Consider the following 22,943-nt stretch of genomic DNA (forward strand, 5'->3'; position numbering starts at 1 on the left):
ACGGGTTGAATAGCCTTATTCTTAAAGGCTCAACATTCATGACAGGTCTATTATTATCTTACATATAAAGGAGAGCAGTGTCCTTAAAGGAAATCCAAAATGATTTGTAGGATGACAGGGCTAACAGCTAAAAACAAAAGTTTGATAGAATGTTGATTTCTCACTTTGTGCTTTGATCTTTGACAGAAAGAATCACAGAGGTTAAGACTGATATCTACGTTACAAGTTTTGGGCCGGTCTCGGACACTGAGATGGTAAGTTCTCAGAGGTGCTTCTGCCAGGCTGGAGTGCACATTGTCAAAACACACTCCCACCCCAATCACTGCCTCTTCTCCGACAGGAGTACACCATCGATGTATTCTTCCGGCAAACTTGGAAGGACGAGAGGCTGAAGTTCAAAGGGCCAATGCAGCTCCTGTCTCTGAACAACATGCTGGCGAGTAAGATCTGGACCCCAGACACTTTCTTCCACAATGGCAAGAAATCGATAGCTCACAACATGACCACCCCGAACAAGCTGCTCCGACTGGTGGATGATGGCACTCTGCTCTACACCATGAGGTAATTACTCAGTGTTGTCTAGTGCATTCAAGGGACTGGTGGGACTTTGTCTAATCTCAATATGGGGAAAAAAAGTCATAGTATAAACAATGTACACAAAAGAAAAGATAACTAACAGAAAGCAAAGAGTGCGGGTAAATGGAGGTTTTTCTGGTTGGCGATCAGTGACTAGTGGTGTTCCTCGGGGATCAGTGTTGGGATTCCAATTGTTTACAATTTACATAGATGATTTGGAATTGGGGACCAAGCGTAGCGTGTCAAAGTTCACAGATGAAACTAAGATGAGTGGTAGAGCAAAGTGTGCAGAGGACACAATGTCAGCAAAGGGACATCAATAGTTTGTGAGTGGGCAAGGATCTGGCAGATGAAGTACAATGTTGTTAAATGTGAGATCATCCATTTTGGTAGGAATAACAGCAAAATGGACTATTATTTAAATGGTAAAAAATTGCAGCAAACTGCTGTGCAGAGGGACCTGGGTGTCCTTGTGCGTGAATCGCAAAACATTGGTTTGCAGGTGCAGCAGGTAATTAAGAAGACAAATGGAATTTTGTCCTTCATTGCCAGAGGGATGGAGTTTAAAAACAGTGAGGTTATGTTACAGCTGTATAAGATGCTGGTGATGCCACACCTGGAGTACTTTGTACAGTTTTGGTCTCCTTATTTGAGAAAGGATATACTGGCACTGGAGGGGGTGCAGAAGAGATTCACTAGGTTTATTCCGGAGTTGAGAGGGTTGGCTTATGAGGAGAGACTGGGACTATACTCATTGGAATTTAGAAGAATGAGGGAGGATCTTACGGAAACATAAAATTATGAAGGGAATAGATAAGAGGGAGGTTTTTTCCCCACTGGTGGGTGAAACCAGAACTACGAGGCATAGCCTCAAAATAAGGGGGAGCAGATTTAGGACTGAGTTGAGGAAATTCTTCACACAAAGGGTTGTGAATCTGTGGAATTCCCGACCTGGTGAACCAGTTGAGGCTACCTCATTGAATGTTTTTAAGGCTGAGATAGATTTTTGAATAGTAAAGGAATTAAGGGTTACGGTGAGTAGGTAGGTAAGTGGAGCTGAGTCCGTGAAAAGATCAGCCATGATCTTATTGAATGGCGGAGCAGGCATGAGGGGCCAGATGGCCTACTCCTGCTCCTAGTTCTTATATTCCTAATGCTTGAAAAAGAGACTTTTTTCCAAGACTCTGGGAAGATAGCAAGGGTGTGAAACTAATCCCTTTCCAAGAGCTGGAAAACCAATTTTGGTCAACTTATTTTATCAAATGCTATTTAAAATGAACATCTACGCTAACCTTAAGTGCATTATGAATTATTACATTGCATAAAAGTAATGAACTTAAAGCTCTGAAACCATGATTAAACCCGAGTAGAATTCCTCCCAGATGTTTCTTTTCATTATTTCTATGTGTTGATGTTTATGCAAATATTATGTATGATGCATAGAGAGAGGTCTTATGGCACAGGGGGTAGTGTCTCTGCCTCTAAGCGTGGCACAGTGGCACAGTTTCACAGTGCCAGGGACACACCTTCGATTCCAACCATGGGTGACTATGTGGAATTTGCCTGTTTTCCGTGTTTGCATGGGTTTCCTCCTGCTGCTCTGGTTTCCTCAGTCCAAAGACATTTAGGTTAGGTGGTTTGGCCATGCTAAATTGCCCCTTAGTGTGTCCAAAGACGTGTAGGTTAGAGGGATTAGTGGGGTAAATACGTGGGGTTATGGGGATAGGGCCTGGGTAAGATGCTCTGTTGGACATTCGGTGCAGACTCAGTGGGCCAAATGGCTTCCTTCTGCACTGTATGATTCAGAGCTAGAAGCTCCGGGTTCGAGTCCCACCCCAGGACTTGATGGCCAAGGAAGATGCGGCTCAGAACACAGTCAAACAGGTTGAGTGTTGACCTGTAAACTCTGCCAAACACGCCAATGACTGGTGGGAAGAGCGGGAGAGACTCCTGGTCAACCACGCTTGATGTAGAGTGGCACCCCCTCAAGCTATAAGCCTCTGGTGATAGACTAGCAACCTGTTTCGGGAATAACTAGCTATAGAAAGTCAGAATTCTACAGCGGGATTCTCGAGTCTCACCAGCTGCAAACCCCTTCCATGGGCTTTCCCGTGGGGTGGCTTCAATGGGAACAGCAGCTGGACCAGAAAATCTCACCACCAGAGAACGGCGCGCCACCTCCCACCAAGTGCTGAGGAGAGGCCAGAGAATCTCGCCCGTTGTGGAATCGGGCAGAGAAAATAACTTAAAATGAGCTTCAATAAGGACATCCCCGTACATTTTTCATTTTCAGATCTATTTTCAATTACTGCATTAACAACTAGGGTAACCAGGATTAATTGTGTGAGATAAAATCCTATTTAGTCCCTGCTTCATTAAATAATTAGCTTGGGTGTTTGCAACCAGTGTTTCCAGTTTATATTTTTAAATGATGATGATTTAAGGTGTAATCCAAGACTACAAATTACATCTTAAAAGCTTCTATAGCACTGCAATTAACAAAAGAATGTTAACATTTATTTTGTCAATACGAAGGTGGAGATGTTTGTTTGCCTCTCTATGGATTATACACAGATACAATTTTCTTTGTCTCGGAGCAAACAGGTGCCATACCCATTAATCACCACCAGATGTCTGTCTTGCACATTTTTTATGAGTGCTTCCTTCAGCGAGGAAGTTTCAAGTTTCACCTGACAAAACATGCAACCAAAAGCAATGGGGGGGGGGGGGGAGTTGATCAACACTAATAATCTTCCCTAGTTGATGTTCCTTGCAGTATTGAGAGAGTGCGGCAGTCTCTCTCAGGTGAGCCGCCCCTTCCCCACAGGTGGACATAGCAGAGCAGAGCCTAAGGCTGTGTTCGGAGGAACAGCTAGGGGATTCTCTCTGGGGACCTGCCCAATTTTTAACCCTCAATCAACATCATACAAATGTAAATAATCTGGTTATTAAAAGTTTAAAATTTATTTATTAGTGTCACAAGTAGGCTCATACGAACACGGCAATGGAGTTACTGTGCAAATCCCCCAGTTGCCACACTCCGACACCTGTTCAGGTACACGGAGGGAGAATTTAGCATGGCCAACGCACTTAACCAGCATGACTTTTGCGTAGCGGTTTGTGGTAGCTTACTGCTTACAAATTAGCAGTCGTGTTTGCTACATTGCAAAACAATGACTACGCTTCTTCAAAAAGTACTTCATCGGTTGTAAGGTTGTTTAGGTCATCCTGTTCGGGGCATCCTGTAATGACACTAGATAAAAACAGGTCTTTCTTTCTCAAGAGATAAAAACTAGTATCGTTCAACACTCTGATGAGTGGCTGTAGTTTTGATTGACGGTCTGTAGTGTCTTGTTTACAGTCTGGATGTGAATCTAATTCTTGGGTCAAAGAGAGTTTCCTCCAAATAGCTGTCAAAACTAAGTTTGCTGAGGGAGGTGGGGGGAGGAAGACTCTTCAGTTTTTAAATTGTGAAGAAGATTGAAGGTTTTGCAGAGAGTGTTCCAAAGGGTTGGGACACTCATAGCTAAAGGCTGTGCCACCGTAGGTAGAAAGGAGGCCAGAGTTTTTGGGACAAAGGGCTGGGGGGAGGTAGCAGAAGTGAGGTGGGATGAGGGATTTGTGCGTTAGAATGAGGATTTGTGAACTGGTATACTGGGGGAGTAGGGACCCGCTGGGGGGAATGGGGGCCCACTGGAGTTGAGCGAATATAGGAGTGATGGGTGAGGGGGCAGCTTGTGGGCACCAAAGGTTTGGATGGATACGGTGAAAGCCAGAACGCTAAAGAGGAGGGGGGTTGGGCAGGATGAATCCGGAGGTGATGAAAGCACAGCTCAGTATTTTAACAGCCATCTGAGTGAGGTAAGGGGGTGGGTCTGCAATGACACGCGTATGGAAGGAAGTCATCTTGGTCATGGATACCATTTAGTTTTAGACACCCCCCAGGCCAGGATCAAATAGGACACTGAGGATCAGGGAGAGGAGTTGCATTGAAGGATAGAGTGATTAAGTATGAGACATTGGTTGGGAATTCTAGAGGGTGGGATCTTGCAACAGAAAGGGTGATGCCAGCAGTTCAGAAGGGAGCCACTGTTCAATGAGCTATGTTAGAAAGCATAAGCCAAGGAAAGGTAGTTGAGTGATCAGGAATTGGCTGAGGAATAAATTAGGGTAATAAAAGATGGCTTATGGAGGAATAAAGCCTTATTCGTACAAATGAACAAGAAGCCACCATTTTTTTTAAATTCGTTCATGGGAGGTGGGCATCACTGGCTGGCCAGCATTTATTGCCCATCCCTGAGGGCAGTTAAGAATCAACCACATTACTGTGGCTCTGGAGTCACATGTAGGCCAGACCAGGTAAGAGTGGCAGATTTCCTTCCCTAAAGGACATTAGTGAACCAGATGGATTTTTACAACAATCGGCAATGGTTTCATGGTCATCATTAGATTTTTAATTCCAGATTTTCATTGATTTCAAATTTCACCATCTGCCCTGGTGGGATTCGAACCCAGATCCCCACAGCATTACCCTGGGTCTCTGGATTACTAGTCCAGCGACAATACTACTATGCCACCGCCTAGCCTAATATGGAATCAGAGCAAAAGCTTTGGAAGTATTTGAAAGTATGAAGCATGGGAGTTTGGGATCACAGTTACCATCCTAGATGGCTCAGAGGGAGGCAAATATTGCTTGCAATTGTCAGTCCAGAAGTCTTCATCCCAAGTCAATCCAAGTACATTCAAAATCGCTACCCCTCAAACTGAGGCAAGAATTGCACCTGGACAAGCAGTGAGGATGGAAGAATGATGTGGTAGAGATGAAAAATTCAAAGGCAGAGCCAACTGAGATGCTGAATGGGTCAATTAATGAGCTGGTCAATAAAAACTGCAGTGCTGTGGCTAGGTAGAGATGAAAGGAGGGAGTGAGTTCAGGCTTTGAGGCCTTACAGGATGGCAAGGTTGAGAACCTGGCTATGGTTGAAGGTGATTACCTTTCACCCATCATCCCAATAGAAACATCGAAACTAAAAGCTGAAGTGGGCCATTCAGCCCTTCGAGCCTGCTCCCACCATTCATTATGATCATGGCTGATCATCAAATTCAATATCCTGATCCCACCTTCCCCCTCATATCCCTTGATTTACGGATATTATTAAACTAGAAAGAGTGCAGAAATGATTTACTAGGATGCTACCAGGACTTGATGGTTTGAGTTATAAGGAGAGGCTGGAAAGACTGGGACTTTTTTTTCCTGGAGCGCAGCAGGCTTAGGGGTGATCTTATTGAGGTCTATAAAATAATGAGGGACATAGATAAAGTAGATAGTCAACATCTTTTCCCAAAGGTAGAGGAGTCTATAACTAGAGGGCATAGGTTTAAGTTGAGAGGAGAGAGATACAAAAGGGTCCAGAGGGGCAATTCTTTCACACAGAGGGTGGTGATTGTCTGGAACGAGCTACTACAGATAGTAGTAGAGGCGGGTACAATGTCTTATAAGAAGCAGTTAGACAGTTACATGGGTAAGATGGGTAAAGAGGGATATGGGCCAAATGCAGAGAATTGGGACTAGCTTCATGGGAAAACTGGGTGGCATGGACAAGTTGGGTCGAAGGGCCTGTAAACCTCTGATTCCTTTAGCCCCCAAGAGCTATATCTAATTTCTTCTCGAAATCACACATGAACTATGTTCTTTAACCTACATTGTGTCCTGGTTAAACAATGCTTTTGAGTTTAAAATTCTCACTCTTGTTTTCAAACTCCCCCATGGTCTTGCCCCTCCTTACTGCTGCAATCTGCAACAACCCTCAGCTATCTGTGCTCCTCGAATTCTGTCTCCTTGAGAAGTAGCTCCAGCTGTTGAGCCTGGGAATTCCTGCGTTTCCTTCCTACATCCTCACAACCTCACTTTCCCCCTCTGCAACTCCATGTAAAACCTACTGCTTTAACCAAGCTTTTGATTATCTGACCTAACAGCTCTGTACGTGGTTGGCTGTCCAATTCTGCTCCTGTCAGGGGCCAAGCCTCCACATGAATGCAGGTTTTTGCTGCAGTAGATCCACTCTGATACATCCCAGAGGAAATTAATACCTGTAAGTAGAAACATGGAACAAAATTGGCTGAGTGACAGCAAACTGAGTAATGGTTAATGGATGTTTTATGGGCTGGAGGAAGTTTTATCGTGGGTTCCCCAAGGGGTTGGTGTTGGATCTTGTGCTTTTCCTAATGTATAGTAGCAACCTAGGCCTTGGTGTACAGGGTACAATTTCAAAATTTGTGGATGAAACGAAACTCAGAAGCATTGTGAGCTGTGTGGAGGGGATAGCGTAGAATTTTTCAAAGATGTAGACAAATTGGTGAAATGAATGGGTAGGTGGCATGCAAATGATTCATTTTGATACGAAGAACATGGAGAGCGAATACAAAATATTGTAAAGAGTACAATTCAAAAGGGAGTGCAGCAGCAGAAGGACCTGGGTGTGTATACTCATAAGGTGGCAGGACAGGTTGAGAGAAAAGTTAAATCTCACAGATCCAGGGTGAGATATCTAAATGGATACAAAATTGGCTTCTTGACAAAAGCCAGAGGGTGGTTGTAGAGAGTTGTTTATCAAACTGGAGGCCTGTGACCAGCGGTGTGCCTCAGGGATCAGTGCTGGGCCCACTGTTATTTGTCATTTATATTAATGATTTGGATGAGAATATAGGGGGCACGGTTAGTAAGTTTGCAGATGACACCAAGATTGATGGCATGGTGGACAGTGAGGAAGGTCATCTCCAATTGCAGCGGGATCTTGATCAATTGGGCCAGTGGGCTGACGAATGGCAGATGGAGTTTAATTTAGACAAATGCGAGGTAATGAATTTTGGGTAGATTGAACCAGGGCAGGACTCAGTTAATGGTAGGGCACTGGGGAGAGTTACAGAACAAAGAGATCTAGGGGTACATGTTCATAGCTCCATGAAAGTGGAGTCACAGGTGGACAGAGTGGTGAAGGCGGCATTTGGCATGCTTGGTTTTATCGGTCAGAACATTGAATACAGGAGTTGGGATGTCTTGTTGAAGTTGTACAAGACATTGGTAAGGCCACATTTGTAATACTGTGTGCAATTCTGGTCACCCTATTATAGAAAGGATATTATTAAACTAGAAAGAGTGCAGAAAAGATTTACTAGGATGCTACCGGGACTTGATGGATTGAGTTATAAGGAGAGGCTGAATAGACTGGGACTTTTTTCTCTGGAGCGTAGGAGGCGGAGGGGTGACCTGATAAAATAATGAGGGGCATAGACAAGGTAGCTAGTCAGTATCTTTTACCAAATGTAGGGGAGTCTAAAATTGGAGGGCATAGGTTTAAGGTGAGAGGGGAGAGATACAAAAGTGTCCAGAGGGGCAATTTTTTCAACAGAGGGCGGTGAGTGGCTGGAACAAGCTGCCAGAGGTAGCAGTAGAGGCGGGTACAATTTTATCTTTTAAAAAGCATTTAGATAGTTACATGGGTACGATGGGTACAGAGGGATATGGGCCAAATGCGGGCAATTGGGATTAGTTTAGGGTTTTTTTTAAAAAAAGGGCGGCATGGACAAGTTGGGCCGAAGGGCCTGTTTCCATGCTGTAAACCTCTATGACTATGACAGAGTGGTTAATACAGCACACAGTATCCCAGCGGCATAGAGTACAAGAGCTAGGAGGTTATATTGAAATTGTGTAAGATACAGTTCAGCCTCAACTGGAATATTGTGTTTATTATTGGGTGCCACATTGTAAGAAGGATGTGAAGAAAGTGAAGAAAAGATTCACAAGAATGGTTCTAGGGATGAGGAACTACAAGTTTGAGGACAGATTGGACAAGTTATGGCTGCCGGTTAGGTGCACTGGCCATGCTAGATTCTCCCTCAGTGTACCCGAACAGCCGGAATGCGATGACTAGGGGATTTTCACAGTAACTTCATTGCAGTGTTAATGTAAGCCTCCTTGTGACACTAATAAATAAATGTTTTTTTTCCCTTGGGTGGGTACGAAAACATACAGGACAGGGTTTTATGGCCTCTCTCGTCCCAAAAAGCATTAAATCCCACCCGAGGTCAACGGACATTTCCATTGTCCGCCTCTCTCCCACTCCGATTCCCATGGCGGGCGGGGCGGTAAAACTCCGGCTGAGGGGTCTGGACAGAGTAGGTGAGGAGAAACTGTTCCCACTGATGAAAGGATTGAGAACGAGAGGGCACAGCTTTGCAATGGGCAAAAGAAGTGGAAGTGATCTGAGAAACTATTCCCATGCAGCAAGGTGTTAACGTCTGGAATGCACTGGAGGGTGTGCGCTGGAGGGTGTGCGCTGGAGGGTGTGCGCTGGAGGGTGTGCGCTGGAGGGTGTGCGCTGGAGGGAAGCATTCAAAAGGGAAATTGGACTGTTATTAGAAGAGGAAGGGCTATGGGGAGAAAGCAGGAGAACGGCATTAAGTGAATTGCTCATTCGGAGAGCTGGTGCGGACGTGATGGGCTGAATGGCCTATTCTGCAGTGTAACAATCCTGTGATTCAGTGTATTGCCTTAGTTACAATGAAATGGAGCCATTAATGAATATAGTGCAGTTAAAGCATTGCTTCCTAATTCAATTAACGTTGTCCAAATCTTCACTAAATTATGTTTTAAATTACCGTGTTGATAACAGATGTTATTACGACACAGTAAATTTGATTTATTTTCCTCTGCCGATAAGTCACAAGTCACAAAGTCAGAGTGAATTATGGTCAGTACCATGAGCGGTTTATAAATAGAACCGAGCTTCTTTATATGGGTTGCTGGTCATGTTGGCCCCAAGAGTCACATTATCATTGGTACAGGTGTGATCTCTATGTTGTAACTGCCTTTCAGTATGACCTCAGTCTATTTGCAGCAACTGACAACCAAGCAATGTTTTATAAATGTCACCTCCTTTTGTGTCAGCTCTGCGCCAGGGGGAGAAGTCTTTCCAGGAATAAAAGTGCATTCTTTATTGGTACATACGGATTTTCAGATATTGAATATACTGTAGCTTTGATGTAGCATTTCCGTCTGCTGTGAATCAGTTGCTGTAGCATTCTCAAACCGTTGTGGGTTCAAGTCCAACTCCAGGACTTGAGCCATCAGGCAGACAGTCCTGATGGAACGCTTCACTCTGGTGGCCAGATATTAAACACAGTTCCCACCTGTCCTTGCAGGTGGTCATAAAAGATTCTGCATCACTTGTGTAAAGGGGAGCAGGGGAGTTATTCCTGGTCGTCCTGGCCAATACTCAGCCCTCAATCAACATCACAAGAACAAACTAGTTTTTAAGTTTATTTATTAGTGTCACAAGTAAGCTCACATTAGCACTGCAATTAATTTACTGTGAAAATCCCCCAGGCGCCATACTACGGCACCTATTCGGGTACACAGAGAGAATTTAGCACGGCCAATACACCTAGCCAGCGCGTGGGAGGAAACCGGAGCACCCGGAGGAAACCCACGCAGATACGGGGAGGACGTGCAGAACCCGCACAGACTGTGACCAAAGCCAGGAATCGAATCCGGGTCCCTGGCGCTGTGAGGTAGCAATGCTAACCACTGTGCCACCATGCCACCCTACTACCTGGTCACAATCACATTGCTGTTTGTGGGAGCTTGCTGTGCACAAATTGACTTCTGTGTTTCCTATATCACAACAATGACTACACTTCATTAGCTGTAAGGTTCTTAGGGATGTCCAGTGGCCATGATATAGGCACTAATACAAATGCAAATCTTCCTTTTATTTCGTTGCGCACAGAATAACCAGATAGCATATGGCCGGGACAGATTTGACCTAAGATTGAAAGCTTGCAGAGACTGATGTAGAGAAGCCTTGGTGTGGGATAGAGCATGACGCACAGGGGCAATTTTTTCAACCTCTTACTTAGGAAGCTGACCCGAAGAGACCGAGACCGGCGAAAGTGCAGCTGCAGTGAAATCACACAGTTTGCTTCGAATGCATAAATATTTAACATGTTCATCTGCAAACTCTTTGCTATCCTCATGGCTTAAAAATAACTTCTGCACGAAAATGGGAGAGCGGTGAGTTTCATTACAAATCCATTGGCGGGAATCTTACCACCATTCATGCCGGTGGGATTTTCCCATCCCGCCGCGGTGAACAGAGATTTAGTTGGCCGCCAAATTCTCCAATCTCGCTGCAGGGTTAGCGTGAACGGGCAGTAAGATCACGCCATTGTGTTTGCGTGCTTAAATCGGACAAAGTTTCACCCGATCTTCACCACCTCCAGGGCAGTGAGGGGGGGGGGGGAATAAATGCTGGTCCAGCCAGCGATGCCCACATCGCCTGAACCACTAAAAATAAATACAGAAATTCAGAACTTCCGAGGTGAAGGTGGTCATCTTACAGATTAATTGTGAAGTAATAGATCCGAAGCAGTTAATTAACAAAATACATAGAATTATCATATAATCCTGACAGTACAGAAGGCGGCCATTCGGCCCATCAAGCCTGCACCGACAACAATCCCACCCAGGCCCTATCCCCGTAACCCCATGTATTTACTCCAACACTAAAGGGGCAATTTACCCGTCTAATCAATCTAACCTGCACATCTTTGGACTGTGGGAGGAAACCCACGCGGACACGGGGCGAACATGCAGACTCTACACAGTCACCCGAGGACGGAATTGAATCCGGGTCCCTGGTGCTGTGCGGCAGCAGTGCCACCGTGCTGCCCGTATATACAGGGAAAAGAATATTACCAGCAACTGGGAGAACCCCAACATATAATTACACAGCGGTTATTTCGCTCTTGGATTAGGAGAGATTATGAAGAGGTTCTATTTTGTCATTTGAAGTTTGTTCAGTCTGCAATTCTGAAGCTGCTTTCAGCCTCAGTCACGTTCCTCAAGATCAGCGTGACGCAGGCACAACTCAGCATTTTTAAGGGTGAATTTGCTGTGAGTAAGCAAACGGGCAATAGGATTTGGATAATCCCCAATTTGGGAGTGATTGAATGTGGGATCCCAGCAATGTTGTAAACAAAATTAAACAACAAAAAGTAAATGAGTATTAAACTGCTGAATAATAAGGACAGATGTTTTGAGTAACAAAGTAAATCACACTGTCCCAGAAGCTGATCCACGCCGGCACTTTATCCCCTGCCTCAGAATTGGAAGGTGGAAAGCCCACCTGATATTGGACCTCGGACTCCCTTTTAAATGGTTCAACAGGGTTACAATGGGCACCTGCTGCAGGTCCTTGCGCAACACCTTGGCAAAGAACACATCGACATCTATGGATTCACATCGAGGGGAATATTCCTTTGAACCATAATTTCCCAATTATAATATGCATTTGTCTCTAAGAATTGACATGGAAGTTAGGGTGCATGTTCAATATGCACCCTAGGGATGGCAGGATGGCACTGTGGTTAGCACTGCTGCCTCACAGCACCAGGGAGAGTTCACCGGGTGACTGTGTGGAGTTTGCACTTTCACCTCGTGTCTGCGTGGGTTTCCTCCGGGTGCTCTGGTTTCATAGAATCCCTACAGTGCAGAAGGAGGCCATTCAGCCATTGCCCATAATCCCACCCAGGCCCTATTCCTGTAACCCCATATATTTACCCTACTAATCCCCTGATACTAGGGTCAATCTAGCATGGCCAATCAACCTAATCCACACATCTTTGGACTGGAGGAGGAAACCGGAGCACCCGGAGGAAACCCACACAGACACGGGAAGAATGTGCAAACTCCACACAGACAATGACTCAATGCCGGAATTGAATTGGGTCCCTGACGCTGTGAGGCAGCAGTGCTAACCACTGTGCCACCATGCCGTTTCTTCCCACAGTCCGAAGATGTGCAGGTTAGGTGCATTGGCCATACTAAATTGCCCCTTATTGTCTCCAAAGAAGTGTAGGTTAGAAACCTAACTAGGCTCAACCGTAAAATCCCGCCCAATAACACAAACGTCCCTCACCACAAAGAACAACATATGTACATAAAAGCAGCCGTTAACAATGGTATTCTCTGCCTTGGTGTTATGGGTATATCTGAAAGATAAGAGCAGATATGTCTTACGCACAGAGGTTTATCAAGATCACAATTACTTAGAAGTGGCATAAACTGCAACAACACCACTCTGGCGATTTGAATCAACCAGGACAATCTTGTAACATAGCGTCAAGAAAATGTACAGCAGAGGAGATGGCCATTCATGCTGGCTCTTGAAGAATAGTTGCACTTAGTTGAATATTGACTTTTTTTTGTGCATAACCTTGCAAATTCCTCATCCGTGAGTGCCTGTCCAACTCCCTTTTCAAATAATTGAAGGAATCAATATTCACCACCTTTTCAGGTCGAACATTCCAGGACAATAAGATGGAAAAAAAAAGACTCCTTCTCTCCCTTTTACTATTTTTATTCATTCATGGGCTGTGGGCATCGCTGGCTGCCTGGCATTTATTGCCCATCCCCGAGGGCAGCTAAGAGTCAACCACATTGCTGTGGCTCTGGAGTCACATGTAGGCCAGACCAGGTAAGGGTGGCAGGTTCCCTTCCCCAAAGGACACTAGAGAATGAAATGGGTTTTTCCAACAATTGACAATGGTTTCATGGTCATCATTGGACTTTTACTTCCAGAGTTTTATTGAATTCAAGTTTCACCGTCTGCCATGGTGGAATCCGAACCCCGGTCCCCAGAGTATCACTCTGGGTCTTAGAATAGAATTCCTATAGTGCAAGGGGAGGCCATTTGGCCCATGAGCCTGCACCAACAACAATCCCATCCAGACCCCAAGCCCGTAACCATACGTATTTACCATGCTAGCCCCCTGACACTAAGGGGCAATTTAGCATGGTCAATCAACCCAACCTGCACATCTTTGGACTGTGGGAGGAAACCGGAGCACCCGTGGGAGGAAATGGGAGCACCTGAAGGAAACCCACGCAGACATCGGGAGAACGTGCAAACTCCACATAGACAGTTGCCTAAGACGGATTTGAACCTGGGTCCCTGGTGCTGTGAGGCAGCAGTACTAACCACTGTGCTGCCGTCTGGACTAATTGTTCAGTGACAATATTACTATGCCACTCCCTTCCCATATGATGTTGAATCTCTGAGCTCTGGTTATTAAATTTTCCAGTCTCTCTTCAGAAATGAAGTCCCTTAGCCCAGGTGAACTTCCTCTTATATCTTTATTCTCCGGGTGTGGGTGCCCAGAGTTGTCCACAATACTCCCACTGAGGTATAAAGAGTGATTGACAAAGTTTCACCATCATCATAGTACATGATTCAACTGACTTTGTCTTTGAAAATTTACATTTACTGATTTGGTTTGTGACTGTCCGTGACATGGTACCAGGATGACAATGAGCTGTTTCTATGCTGCAGAGAGTACAGACTCAAAAAGAGCCTCTTTCAGGACAATGATAATGCACTGAGTTGGAACAGTAACTCATAGAAAGATTACTACTGAACAACAATGCTCATCTTTTTAAAGAACACATAATATTTATAAATACACATTACAGAGTAGACAACTAGATGGGGATTGTCTATCCAAATTTATAGCCGAGTAACCCAAGCAGCTCTTACAAGTGGTACAAATTGTTGAATAATTTTGAAAAGAGATTAAATTGCGGCCCTAATAGAAACATAGAAGATAGGAGCAGGAGGCCATTTGGCCCTTCGAGTCTGCTCCATCATTCATCACCATCATGACTGATCTTCCAACTCAATAGCCTAATCCTGCTTTCTCCCCATAACCTTTGATCCCATTCGCCCCAAGTGCTATATCCAGCCGCCTCTTGAATACATTCAATGTTTTGGCATCAACCTCTTCCTGTGGCAATGAATTCCATTCACTAATCCTTAGTTAATGCACAGCAGCAGTAATTCTATCTCTCTCGATTGCCTGCTTTCAGTCTCTATCTCTCACCCAAAAGCAGAAATTAGCTTCACCGTGATAAAATAACTCAAGAACTACTATATTCCTGCACTGTAGATGTTGGAGTACAAGTCAACCCTGGAAATTTTGAAACAAAAGGGTCAACTTACACACCAAGTACATAACAGTCGCCACCTTGGTGGACTATATGGTTTGAATTCTGTCATATTTCTAACTATTGCAAAGATTGCCCATTTTCCTAACCTTTAGTCCTCATTGAAGCAACTCCAATTGGCAAAGGGAAAGGCAGACTTCCATTTATATAGTGCATTTTGCAAACAGAATGCCCCAAAGTGCTTTACAGCCAATACGTCCACTGTTGTAGAGAAATGTGGCAGTCAACTTGTGTGCACCAAGGTTCCACAAACAGTAGTGATAATGACCGGTTTTTAGTAATGTCGGTTAAATATTGATCAGCAAAGCATTCCCTCTCACTGAAAGATTTTCTATCACAGTGGGGCGGCCCGGTGGCACAGTGGTTAGCACTGCTGCCTCACAGCACCAGGGACCCGGGTTCAATTCCGGCCTTGGGTCAGTGTGTGTGTGGAATCTGCACATTCTCCCCGGGTCTGCGTGGGTTTCCTCCAGGTGCTCCAGTTTTCTCCCACAGTCTGGAAGACGTGCTGATTAGGTTGATTGGGCATGCTCAATTGACCTGAGTGTCGGGGGGATTAGCACGGGTAAATGTGTGGGGTTGCGGGAATAGGGCTTGGGTGGGATTGTGGTCGATGCAGACTCAATGGACCGAATGGCCTCCTTCTGCATTGTAGGGATTCTATGATCCCACTTGGGTAGGAGCCGTCAAACCCACCATTCCATAAGCTGCCAAGTATATCATTTTCAAATGTATGTCACATAATGTAATATTTTAGAACACTTTATTTCCCCCCAGAATAGGTCCCCAAGTGATTTGAAATGTTGAAAAGTTCTCTCTTTTTCAAATCTGATGATTTCCCACAACATTATTCCTCATGGTACTGCTCATATACTGAACTATTAGAATAAGAAATAATCCTTTTACTAAACTTGGGATCACTTAGGCTTGATGTGGAGATGCCGGCGTTGGACTGGGGTAAACACAGTAAGAAGTTTAACAACACCAGGTTAAAGTCCAACAGGTTTATTTGGTAGCAAAAGCCACACAAGCTTTCGAAGCTCTAAGCCCCTTTTTCAGGTGAGTGGGAATTCTGTTCACAAACAGAGCTTATAAAGACACAGACTCAATTTACATGAATAATGGTTGGAATGCGAATACTTACAACTAATCAAGACTTGATTAGTTGTAAGTATTCGCATTCCAACCATTATTCATGTAAATTGAGTCTGTGTCTTTATAAGCTCTGTTTGTGAACAGAATTCCCACTCACCTGAAGAAGGGGCTTAGAGCTTCGAAAGCTTGTGTGGCTTTTGCTACCAAATAAACCTGTTGGACTTTAACCTGGTGTTGTTAAACTTCTTACTATCACTTAGGCTGCCAGGCAGATTTAGTTCCATACACTCTGGTATCAAACGATGAATGGAGTGAATTTTTACATTCAATAATTGCCGGTACAAAAATGAAATGAAATGTTTTAACTTGTCCAAGGATTTCAAAGACTAAAAAGGATCTATCAGGTATGTTTATTTGGACAACGGTAGCACAGTGGTCAGCACTGCTGCCTCATAGCTCGAGGGACCCGGGTTCGATTCGCAGCTTGGGCCACTGTCAGTGTGGAGTTTGTGCGTTCTCCCCGTGTGTTTCCTCCGGGTGCTCCGGTTTCCTCCCACAGTCCAAAGATGTGCGGGTTAGGTTGATTGGCCATGCTAAATTGCCCATTAGTGACCCGGGATGCGTAGGTTAGAGGAATTGGTGGGACAAATATGTGGGGTTACAGGGTTAGGTGGGATGGGTGGGATTGTTGTCGGTGTAGACCCAATGGGTTGAATGGCCTCCTTCTGCACTGTTGTGTTTCTATGATTCTATGAACTATTTGGATGTCTGAGAATTGTACCATTTTAAAACTGGCTTAAGCTGCATGTAATCAATCTAAAACCCAATAGGTGGCAGTAAAGTCACATAAATGGCTTTTGTGTCTTTATCATAGAATCCCAACAGTACAGGAGACGGCCATTCGGCCCACGGAGCCTCCACCAACAACAATCCCTTTCCCAATCTTATCCCACATATTTACGCTCCTAATTCTCCTGACACTCGGGGTCAATTTAGCATGGCCAATCAACCCAACCCGCACATTTTTGGAGTATGGGTGGAAGCCGGAGCACCCGGGAGGAAACCCACGCAGACACGGGGAGAATGTGCAAACCCCGCGCAGACAGTGACACGAGGCCGGAATCGAACCCGGGTCCCTTGTGTTGCGAGGTAGCCATGCTAACCACTGTGCCGCCATGCTACTATCGTTCTTACTATACTTATAGTGAGAAGTGTCACAACGCCAGGTTAAAGTCCAACAGGTTTATTTGGTATCACAAGCTTTCAGAGCGCTGATCCTTCATCAGGTGACTCCGATCCCAAGCAGTGCTCCGAAAGCTCACGATACCAAATAAATCTGTTGGACATTACCCTGGTGTTGTGAGACTTCTTACTGTGCCCACCCCAGTCCAACGCCAGCATCTCCACATCATGACTAACATTATAGTTCATTATTCTGATCATACTTGATCGTGGATGTGTGGCTTCAGCTGGGTATCCACATACTTTCAGTATAAAGTTCCTGCTTATGATTATCAACTTTAAATCTACATTTTTGTTATAGTACTCAGTAAGCACTTTGTGCATTGTCCCTCCTGTATGTTTTAGTTTAAAGTTTCAACATTGCACTGAAAGTTTTTAGTTCTGCTTCTGTGACCTTGAAGTAATCCAACCTCTGCTGTCCATATTTTCACTTGCGCCAAATCACCTTCACCCATCATCCCTCTGGCTCCCAGTTATACAACGCCTCGATTTTAAAATTCACGTCCTTGTTTTCAGACCTCTACATGGCCTTGCCCCTCCCTATCTCTGTGATCTCCTCCAGCCCCACAACCTTCTGAGAGATCTGTGCTCCTCTGTTTTTGCTTTAAAGCATATTTATTAGTCACAAGTGAGGCTTACATTAACATTGCAATGAAGTTACTGTGAAATTCCCCGAGTCGCCACACTCCGGCGCCTGTTCGGGTCAATGCACCTACCCAGCACGTTTTTTAGACTGTGGGAGGAAACCGGAGCACCCGGAGGAAACCCATGCAGACACGGGGAGAACGTGCAAACTCCACACAGACAGTGACCCAAGCTGGGGATCGAACCTGGGTCTCTGGCGCTGTGAGGTAGCAGTGCTAACCACTGTGCCACTAAACCTGACCTCTTGAGCATCTTCGCTTTTCATCACTACACAACTGGTGTCCATGCCTTCAGCTACCTTGGTCCATTGCTCTGGAACCTCCGCCCTGTGATTCCCTGCCTCACTACCTCATTTCCTTCCTTCAAGATGACCCTTAAAGCCTGGCCAGGGTTTATCTTGTGTCATGTACCCTACTGTCTTGTTTTTAATCATAGAATGAATCATAGAATCCCTACAGTGCAGAAGGAGGCCATTCGACCCATCGAGTCTGCACCGAGCACAATCTCACGCAGGCCCTATCCCCATAATCCCATGCATTTTACCCTAGCTAGTCCCCCTGATGCTAAGGGGCAATTTAGCAAGGCCAATCAACCTAACCCGCACATCTGTGGACTGTGGGAGGAAACCGGAGCACCCGGAGGAAACCCACGCAGACACGGGAAGAATGTGCAAACTCCACACAGACAGTGACCCAAGCTGGGGATCGAACCTGGGTCCCTGGCGCTGTGAGGCAGCTGTGCTAACCACTGTGCCACTAAACCTGACCTCTTGAGCATCTTCGCTTTTCATCACTACACAACTGGTGTCCATGCCTTCAGCTACCTTGGTCCATTGCTCTGGAACCTCCGCCCTGTGACTCCCTGCCTCACTACCTCAGGCCGGGAATCGAACCCGGGTCCTAGCACTGAGGCAGCAGTGCGAACCACTGCGCCACCATGCCGCCCCAATGTTGCAGGGTGATCAATATCATTACTGTAATCTAACTTTATTAACAACACAATTGCAAAGTATCTCTTACAGTCTACACTTGTGTGTGCGCTATCTGACCTTCGACTCTTGGGTCAGGTGACCACATGAAGTACAGAACGTATAGTATTATATCTAATACTGGAGTCCACTACTACATTCACCCCAATATCACGACACCTACTATCACTCCACTGTTTCTCAGTGTTGAATTTTGCCCTTGGGGTGGTTTACTATGTTAATGGTTCTTTGGAAACAGTCACTTGCTCGTACAGAACTTCAATATTGCTCGAGAGACATTTTTATCTTACATTCATCAGGGCAAATGCAAGAATGCCAAATTTCAAATGATTACAATTAAGAGGGTGTGTTAATTAGTTGACTGAGGTATTGCCATAGAGCAAGCTGCTACACGAGTGGTATTTTCCATGAATAGGGTCCTGCTATCAGTCCACAAAGACATCTGCTTACGACACCACTCAGCAACATCGTGCATCAATGTCAGTGCTGGTGTGATGCCAAATACATATACATCCCAGTGATTGACTGATCAGATGGGTGGGATTTATGACTTCGCTCAGGCGAGGCTTATAAAATCCCACCCGAGGCCAAAGGAGAATTCTGTTCTGCGAGACTCGCCCGCCCCGGAATCAGCGGGTAAAATTCCAGCCCATGTTCCTTCAGTTATTCGCAGCAGACTATACTCAACTGGCCCACGCTGGCGAAACCCCGAAGCAAAATGTCGACTGTTAGCTGTGAATCTGCAATTGGACAGCACTTGCTGAACAATCCTAATTGCTACACCATAATAACTACACAAACAACCACTTTAAGATCGTAATGTGGCTCATTTACACTTGTTGAAGCAACGTACATTCATGCATAGGGGACTATTCTCTGAAAACAATATGATCAAGCTTTGCGTTTTTATTTAATTACCCAGGAACTTGGGGAGACGAGAGTTCCCAGTTGCTTTCCCCATGCCAACACATCAGCCAATTGGAATCAACATGCAATCCCTCTTATCCCTTAGGGTAAATTGTTGTAATTATTTGAACTTTGGAATTCCAGCTTTAGAAAGACAAGTTGTAATCCATAGAATCCCTACGGTACAAAAGGAGGCCATTTGGCCCATCAGGTCTGCGCCGACTTTCCAACAGGGCATCCCACCCAGGTCCTATCCCCGTACCCCCACATATTTACCCCACTAATCCCCCCCAACCTAGACATCTTTGATCACTAAGGGGCCAGTTAGCATAGCCAATCCATCTAACCTGCACATCTTTGGACTGTGGGAGGAAACCAGAGCACCCGGAGCAAAGCCACGCAGACATGGGGAGAACGTGCAAACTCCACACAGACAGTGACCCAAGCCAGGAATCTAATCCAGGTCCCTGGCACTGGGAGACAGCAGTGCTAATCACTGTGCCACTGTATCACCACATTTGCTGCATTTTTTACTATCAAGTCACATGCTCTACAATTTCAACCGTGCTTTTTAGTATTATCTGCATCCAATTTTCTTGGTGTAAAAATTGCAGCCTGTAAAGTTCTACCCTTGGAGTACTGTGCTCAGTTTTGGTCTCCATATTGGAGGAAGGATAGGCCTTGGATGCAGTACAGTGAAGATTCAGTAGACCTATTCCTACATCCTATGGTGGGAGATTGAGTAAATTAGACCCAACCTCTCTGGAGTTTAGGAGGAGGAGAGGGAAAACAGAAGATTTTGAATGAGCTTGATGGGGTTCACACAAGAGGTTGTTTCCCCCGACACCCCACTTCTATCAATGCTTATCCCTGATTGGTGAATCTAGAATACAGGAGTCAGAAAAATGGGGTAATCATTTAGAACTGGGGTGAGGAGAAATTTCTTCATTCAGTGATGTGAATCTTTTGAATTCACTTTTCCAAAAGGTTGTGGGTGAGCTGCCATTGAATATATTTAAAGCTGAGGTAATACATTTTGGAAGGTCTAATACAGATAGGAAATATACAGTAAATGGCAGAACCCTGAAGAGTATTGATGGGCAGAGGGATCTGGGTGTCCAGGTACACAGGTCACTGAAAGTGGCAATGCAGGTGGAGAAGGTAGTCAAGAAGACATATGGCATGCTTGACAAGGATGTTGCCTGGATTGGGGGGCATGCCTTATGAGGATAGGTTGAGGGAGCTTGGTCTCTTCTCCCTGGAGAGACGAAGGATGAGAGGTGACCTGATAGAGGTTTACAAGATGTTGAGAGGTCTGGATAGGGTAGACTCTCAGAGGCTATTTCCAAGGGCTGAAATGGTTGCTACGAGAGGACACAGGTTTAAGGTGCTGGGGGGTAGGTACAGAGGAGATGTCAGGGGTAAGTTTTTCACTCAGAGGGTGGTGGGTGAGTGGAATCGGCTGACGTCGGTGGTGGTGGAGGCAAACTCGTTGGGGTCTTTTAAGAGACTTCTGGATGAGTACATGGGATTTAATGGGATTGAGGGCTATAGATAGGCCTAGAGGTAGGGATATGATCGGCGCAACTTGTGGGCCGAAGTGCCTGTTTGTGCTGTGGCTTTCTATGTTCTATGTTCATCGGCCGGGGCATTGAGTTTAAAAATTGGCAAGTCATGTTGCAACTTTATAGAACCTTAGTGAGGCCGCACTTGGAATATAGTGTTCAATTCTGGTCGCCACACTACCAAAAGGATGTGGAGGCTTTGGAGAGGGTACAGAAAAGGTTTATCAGGATGTTGCCTGGTATGGAGGGCATCAGCTATGAGGAGAGGTTGGAGAAACTTGGTTTGTTCTCACTGGAATGACGGAGATTGAGGGGCAACCTGATAGAAGTCTACAAGATTATGAGGGGCATGAACAGAAGTTTTTCCCAGGGTGGAAGAGTCAATTACTAGGGGGCATAGGTTTAAGGTGCGAGGGACAAGGTTTAAAGGAGATGTACGAGGCAAGTTTTTTTTTTTAAACACACAGAAGGTGGTGGGTGTCTGAAACTCGCTGCCGGGGGAGGGAGTGGAAGCGGATACGATAATGATTTTTAAGGGACGCCTGGGCAAATACATGAATAGGATGGGAATAGAGGGATATGGTCCCTGGAAGAGTAGGCGGTTTTACTTCAGTTGGGCAGCATGGTCGGTGCAGGCTTTGAGGGCCGAAAGGCCTATTCCTGTGCTGTAATTTTCTTTGTCCTTTGATCTGAGACAGTGTGGATACACACTCTGTGGATTCCAAACTGAGGGTGCATACTCCAGATGTGGTCATACCAGCTGCTGAAAAAGTTTACGATAAACGCTGACATCTCAACTCACAAAGGATGCATTTAGCAACAACTCAGACAAAACAGGGAATGTCCCCACCGGTTGAGTCATCATTTTTTTTTAAAGTTTGTTTATTTAGTCTCACAAGGGGAGGCAATGGCCTAGTGGTATTATCGCTAGACTATTAATCTAGAAACTCAGCTAATGTTCTGGGGACCCGGGTTCGAATCCCGCCACGGCAGACGGTGGAATTTGAATTCAATAAAGAGAGAGAGTCTGGAATTAAGAATCTACTGACGACCATGATTTTGGAAAAAGTTTCAGCTGTCACAGAAAACTGCATTCTGGTTATTATCTCCTGAATAAGACGACAGAGAGACCAAGAATAAAGGTGTATTTTGTGATATTTCGTTTACACTGTACAGGCAGACATGATGCTTATAAAAGCAGAAGGCTAAATGATTGGTGGTGAGGTGATTTGGGGTGGTGGGGGCAGGTGGGGGGGGGGGGGGGGGCGGTGGTGGGTGGGCAGTGAAAATCAGAGGGAGAGAGAAAAAAGATTCCAATCCAAGGTCATTGTTATATTTTGTGGCATTTTATCAGTGTGATGTGCCATATGAATATTCTATTTTTTTTAACGTGAGCGTTGAAACGTTCACTACTTCCCCTTGAAGTTTCTTAGCGTGGGCTACATAATTACACTGCAAATTAGGCTGGTGGCAAAGATGGTGACTTTCCCCTTTCTCAGAATCCTGAGTTCTGTCGTCCTGGCACTTAACCTGGTACCCAGTCCCATCTCTGGCAGCAGCAGTGCCTGACGTCAGAATCGAGAGAGCTGCAGTGCTCCAGAAATGTCACTAGGTGGCAGAATAGACCAATACATAACAGCAATGCACCGGACTAAAAGATGTCATTGGCGGATAATTTGTTGCTGAAGTAACAGTGACCCTAATGGTGCTTATTTATTTGTAAATGCAACAGCAAATTAATCCCAGGGCAATGGTGCAGTTAAATGCAGAAACCCAAAAATGCTGTCAGGGCTGTGACAATCCCGTTAGTTTCAGAAATATTTGATTTGGTATATCATTGTCACATGTATTGGGGATACGGTGA

General features: G+C 45.1%; 1 protein-coding gene across 1 annotated transcript in view; it reads left to right on the top strand.

Moving 5' to 3' along the window:
* Nucleotides 1-22,943, top strand: part of gabra5 (gamma-aminobutyric acid type A receptor subunit alpha5) — a 137,513-nt gene that overhangs the window by 45,792 nt on the left and 68,778 nt on the right. Inside the window, exons 3-4 of the mRNA XM_078221468.1 lie at nucleotides 187-254; nucleotides 341-561. Of these exons, the coding sequence (XP_078077594.1) occupies nucleotides 187-254; nucleotides 341-561 (289 nt within the window). The remainder of the gene's footprint in view (nucleotides 1-186; nucleotides 255-340; nucleotides 562-22,943) is intronic.

The sequence above is a fragment of the Mustelus asterias genome, chromosome 10 (assembly GCF_964213995.1).
Source record: "Mustelus asterias chromosome 10, sMusAst1.hap1.1, whole genome shotgun sequence".
Classification (NCBI taxonomy): Eukaryota; Metazoa; Chordata; class Chondrichthyes; order Carcharhiniformes; family Triakidae; genus Mustelus; species Mustelus asterias.